The sequence below is a fragment of the Fonticula alba genome (genome assembly GCF_000388065.1).
Source record: "Fonticula alba strain ATCC 38817 unplaced genomic scaffold supercont2.16, whole genome shotgun sequence".
NCBI classification, from domain to species: domain Eukaryota; order Rotosphaerida; family Fonticulaceae; genus Fonticula; species Fonticula alba.
In genome coordinates, this window is record NW_009242986.1 from 128,920 (window position 1) to 134,412 (window position 5,493).

At 69.5% G+C, this 5,493-nt stretch overlaps 2 protein-coding genes across 2 annotated transcripts in view; both read right to left on the minus strand.

Annotated features, from left to right (window-relative positions):
* The window catches only part of H696_05979 (hypothetical protein), a gene marked incomplete at both ends in the record, with an annotated part of 2,897 nt that extends 1,728 nt beyond the window's left edge, over positions 1 to 1,169 (minus strand). Inside the window, 2 exons of the mRNA XM_009499748.1 lie at positions 184 to 486; positions 672 to 1,169. Of these exons, the coding sequence (XP_009498023.1) occupies positions 184 to 486; positions 672 to 1,169 (801 nt within the window). The remainder of the gene's footprint in view (positions 1 to 183; positions 487 to 671) is intronic.
* Positions 1,170 to 3,707: 2,538 nt separating this feature from the next.
* Positions 3,708 to 5,493, minus strand: part of H696_05980 (hypothetical protein) — a 1,983-nt gene continuing 197 nt past the window's right edge. Inside the window, exons 2-3 of the mRNA XM_009499749.1 lie at positions 4,828 to 5,467; positions 3,708 to 4,530 (exon numbers count right to left, since the gene is read on the minus strand). Of these exons, the coding sequence (XP_009498024.1) occupies positions 4,202 to 4,530; positions 4,828 to 5,437 (939 nt within the window). The 5' untranslated portion in view covers positions 5,438 to 5,467 and the 3' untranslated portion in view covers positions 3,708 to 4,201. The remainder of the gene's footprint in view (positions 4,531 to 4,827; positions 5,468 to 5,493) is intronic.

Sequence of the window (5,493 nt, forward strand, 5' to 3'; positions counted from 1 at the left end):
GAAGAGAGAGATGGAGAGAAGGAAGAGAGAGATGGAGAGAAGGAAGAGAGAGATGGAGAGAAGGAAGAGAGAGATGGAGAGAAAGAAGAGACAGAGAAAGGGATCTGACACTCCGGCAGCAGTACACATCAGCAGGAAGGGAACAGAGACCGCAGAGCGCCAGGCAAACGAAGAGACACATACCTTCTCCTCGGTCTTGGAAAGCCAGGTGTCGATTTCGGCGTTGTCTACATCGTTGCACAGCTCATGGCCGGCCTCCGCCTGGTCCGGGCGAATGACCTGGCAGTACTCGCTCGAGCACTTCATGCTGGCATCGTCGAAGGCCGCGCACGCACGGTACAGTCGGACCCCGAAGAAGCGGAACAGCGGCTCGCGCGACAGCTTCTGCACCAGCGAGTGGAAGGTCTCCGACGAATCGCGCAGACGCTTCCCCGGGAACACCAGGGCATCCAGTGTGCCGATGCTGGCACACAGGGGATTGGACTCCTGGAAGAACACGAGGCCGAGGGTCAGCACGCGGGAAACACCCGGCAGCCCGGCCGCCGGCGGAGGGCCATGCCGAGCAGAGGCCAGGGAGGGTGGGAAAGAAAAGAAAAAGAGCAAGAACAAGAAGGGAGAGGGCCAAACAGAGCCGGACAGCAGCTCGAAGGAAGCCCCGCAACACCACGCACACTTTCCGACGCGGCCAGCGTGCAGAGACACGGGCAGGGCGGCGTGTCCAGCAGGGTGTCGGCCGGCTCGGCCTCGGTGGCCGGCACCACGGGCGGCCGGATGTCCACGCCGGCACCCGAGCCCCGGGACGACCCACGGCGACTGCCGGAGTAAATGCGCAGCCCATTCGGGTCGATGGTCACCGTCTGATCGGACAGCCAGGAACCCGGCACACAGGGCAGGTAGGAGGGGCTGTCCGGCCGGCAGCGCGCCCAGGCCAGCGCGTCGGACACGATGCCCGATGGTGGCGGGGCCAGCTGCCGGGCCAGCAGCCCGGCCGACAGGACCACCAGCAGGACCACCAGCACCCAGGGCCACCGGGCCGGCCGGGAGGCAGGAGCCGCCGGGCCCTTGCTGCGCCTGGAGGGGGGAGCCCGGCCGCCGGGCCGGCCCGGGCGCGTGCTCAAACGCTGCGCCGGGTCCGGCGTGGCCGGCGCACTCGCAAGCGGCGACGTCATGGCAGATCGACCGCGATCGAAGCGGGAGGAGGGGGAGGGAGAGGGAATCTAGGGCAGGGGGGTCGACCGGGAACCGCGGGGGCCGGGGACCATGAGAGCGGGGCCGGGGAAAGCGGGCGAGCCAGCGCACGCTCGCGCACACGCGGACGATGCAGAGAGAGGGAGAGAGAGGGAGAGACGCCGGCGCCGGCGGCCAGAGGGAGGGGGCGAGGGAGCGTGTGGAGGGGGGAAGGGCAGGGTGTGGTGGGAGGCCAGCCGCGGCGCTCGTCAAGGGCGGGGACGGGGAGGAGGCGGAGGGGGGAGGGGAGCCATTGTCCGGGCGGTCCCGGTCGGGCACGCGGGCCCGGGTCGGCCGGTGAAATCTCCGGCCGCCTCCCGCGCCCTCGCTCATTCATGCCAGGGCCGGCATGTGCCGGCTGGAGGGGCTCCCGAGAGACCGGCTCCCGGGGGGGGGGGGGGGGGCGAGCCGACGCTGGTCTCTTCCCCGCCGGCGACCGCCGGGCGCGATTGATATGTGGGAGGAAATAACAAAAGGGGGGTTTTTGCGGATGTGGGCACTTTCCGGCCGGACAGGGGGTCAACGTCCCCCCCCCCCCCCCCCCCCAGCTTCCTGGGCGCCGGCCCCAGTGGCATGGCGGCAGGCCGATGTGCGGGGAGGGGGGCGGGGGGAACAGGGACCGGGTGCGGCGGGCGCGTGCTTCTCGCCCGGGCCCGCGCGTCCGCGGGCGGCTTGCGCGCCGGTCGGCCGGTCTACCGCGGTCCGGGCGCGCTTCCGGGGCCAGGTCACCACGGTCGCCGGCGGCGATCTCGGCCGTGGGGCTTTATCTCGCCCCCCCCCCCCCCCCCCGGCGCCCCTGAGCGCCAGCCTGCACGCCAGAGGGCGGCTGGCCATTCGTCCAAATAAAGAAATCCGCGCCCGCCGGCCTCCGGCCCCCACCTCCTGCAGGTGGCACTTCTTTCCGGGGGACCGACGGCTCGGGAAAAGAAGGCCCTCGTTAACGGGCCCAAGGCCCTGGTTGTGACCACACCGGCCAGGGCGCCGGCCGCGGTCCTTTGTCGCCGCGGTCGGGGGAGGGAGCGTCCCCGGACGCGCACGCCGCCAGGGGCAGGGCAGACTCCGGGGCCTGCGCCGCAGGGCCTGTACGCACGGCCTCGCACACCCACCCGGCACCTGAAACACGGGCGTCTCTGCGCGCGTGCTTCGTTTGGCCGCCCGCCGGGCCGGCGCCGCCAGCGGCCGCACCCAGCCCCTTTCGCCGGAAGGGCTGCGGGGTTCGGGGCGTCAGCTCTGACGTGCCCCTTGAGCCAGCGCCGCCGGCGGCCGCCCGAGCGCATTCGAGCCCATTCCAGCGCAGGCCGGCCGGCCGGCCGGCCAGCCGCTCGCCCCTCCTCGGCGCGCCGGTCCCCCGCCGCCCGGACCTCCGGCGAGCGGCCCCCCACCCCCCGCCCCCGCGCAGGAGGAGGCACGACGCGCCGGGCCCCCCCCCCGAGAGCGCGAAGCGGCAACACGCCGAAAAGCCGCAGTCAGTAGCGCCCCCCGGCCGAGAGTCGGTACCCCTCCCGCGGGATCGGCCGCGGACACGCCGGCCCCCAGGCGCCGGGCCCGAGCGCGTACACCGGGCCCGCTCCCGGGCGAGCGCACGACAGGCCACACTCTCCCGGCCGTGTGTGGGGAAGCCGGGGGCGAGCCCGTCCGCGCGACCGCCCCCCAGTCCCCCCCCCCCCCCCCGGCAACGGGGGAGTTGTGTTTGCCTGTGTGCGCGCACGTATCGGCGGCGCAGTGGGACGTGGGGCCCGGAGCTCCGCGCTCCCGGCCCAGCCCCAGCCCCAGGTTCGAGCTACCAACTAGCGCTTTCACGCAGCGAACCCCCGCGCCGGCCCCCCGGAGCGCCGGGGGCCATCTGCAGGGGGCCGCTCCTTGCCCGGCCGGGCGCACCGGCCTCGCCCTCTCGCGGTGGCCGCCGCCGCGGCCCGGTCCGGCACATCGCCGGCCACCTGCTGCCCTGTGCTGTGGCATTTTTGCCGGGCCGTCCAATGGGCGTCGCCCACCCGGGCCGGCCAGCGCGCCTGACAGACCGCCCATCACGGGGCGCGCTCGGCAGGAGCAGACCCGGAACTGGGAATGAAGATACGAGTCCAACAGAAATAGCCGAATAAGGTTAACATTTATGTTTTCGACGTCCAGAACAGCTGCAGATCATTAACCAGCCACTCGAATCTGATAGCGTTAGCCTGTAGATCGTTAACCATATGTCTGTTCTGTAAATGCCACACATTAACTGTTCTTGACATGGTCTATTCTTCTCATCCACCTCCCTGGTGTGGCATAGGCCCGGACCTCGGCTGCGGAGACGCCTGGCGAGGTGGCCCTTTGGCGGTTTGGGCCACCGCCGGGCTGGCCGGCGGCACGATCGGGCAAGATATACCCACCCCACCAGACCCGAGCCACTCGCTTGTGGAGTCGCTTGGAAGAGACCGAGCGGACAAAAGTGCCCTCTTCCTTGCGGCGGCCCCACTTCTTGGGCAGGAGGAGGCGTCTTTTTTTTTTTTTTTTTTTGCCTTGTTCATCATGGAGAGGGGGATATTTATTGCTTTTTTTCTTTCTGTCGTGGCGTTTCCCTGCTAGTTCCGGTCTCCCACCGGGGCCGAGTGTGCTGGCACCTGGATGGAAGGGAGGGGGAAATCGAAGGGAGAAGAAGGGAGAGGAGGAAGAGAGGAGGAAGAGAGGAGAGGATGGGGAGGGTGGGGAGAGAGGAGAGAGGGGAAAGAGGAAGGGAGGGAGAATGCCGGCAGGCTGTATGCAGGAGTGGAGGTGGATTGCATCTCGGGCGGGGGCAGAGGGACACGCCGAGGCACGCGCCGAGGCACACGCCCGAGAGAAAAAGGACGACCGTGAGTCCATCCGCTCGCTGAGGAAGCAAATCCCCAGCACAGGCCCCCCCCCCCCCAGCCGGCGAACCGTAGAGCCAGGCAAAAGGGGGGGATCTGGCCCGCCGGGAGGGAGCATGCAGCGCACACGCATCGAGGGCCCATCAGTCGTCCTTCTTCTCCTTCTGGGCCTGCTGGGCGGCAAGCTCGTCGGCCTCGCGCTGGACATAGTCATCCCAGCCGATGAAGGGCTTGAAGGACTCCAGCAGGGGAATGTCATCGCGGTCGGCATTCGGGAAGAGGGTCAGGGCATGGCGGCCATCGGCCGGGTAGATGTAGCGAGTGCCGTAGTAGAGAGCCGGCCGGGCCACCAGCAGGGCCACCAGCAGCACGCCGGCCAGGCCGCCGACCGTGTAGAGGGCCGCCATGCGCAGCCAGTAGGGCCAGACCGCGAACAGGGGGATGGCCACGATGAGGCAGATGACAATGAACACTACGCTCGCGATGTGAGGGGGGAGGGAGGAGGGAATAGGGAGGCCATGACAGGCAGCGGGCCCAACGGCAAGGAGACAGGTCAGAGGGGATGCCGGTGCAACCAGGGAGGAGGAGGAGGAAGAGGAGAGGGAGGAGCGATGCCATGCAGGGCGCCGGGCCCGGCGGCCATGTGGGCACCAAAGCCACAGACAACAGGAAGGGCCCCTCCTCTCGCCCGCGCCCCGGGAGGAATGCGGCGAACGGGGCAAGAGAAAAAAAGAAAAAGAAAACCACCGCGCGACCAGCCACAACGCACTGTAGATCACCGACATGAAGGAGGACTCCTGCACCAGGAAGACATACACCCCATCGTCGCTCATGTGGTCCCCGTCATAGATCTTGAGGGAGATGCGCTCGCGCACGCGGTCCGGCTCGCCGGGGATCTGGCTCTTCTGCCGGACCAGGTCGATGGTGGCGATGCAGCTGTCGATGAGGTCGGCGTTGCGCATGCGCGCCAGGGTCTGGCGCACGGCCACCGCAAAGAGCCGGATGCCGGCCGGCTGGGGAGGCGGGTTCTTCGGGTTGGCCCGGGCCGCCGCCTCGTACTGGGCCACGGCCTCCTGCATCTCCTTGCGCAGGGTCTCGGCATTGGCCACCGGCAGCAGCGGCGCCCGCGGGCCCATCAGGCTGTTCATCGCCTCGTTGACGGTGAAGATGCGGAAGCGCCGGCCCTCCAGGATGCCATCCCGGTGGGGAATGGCCTTCTGCAGGTACCGGGCCACGGCCATCAGGCCGGGGTCGACGGGCTCGGCCGCGGCGGCGGCACCGCCAGAGGCAGCGGCCGCGGCCGCCGTCGGCGGCGCCACCTCGGCCGGGGCATGGGGCGACTTCCCATCGGTGTAGATGGAGGAAATGTCGGTGAACATGGCGCTCAGACTCCCGCGTGGAGGCTAGGTCTACATGTGTTTCGCGGGCCGGGGGG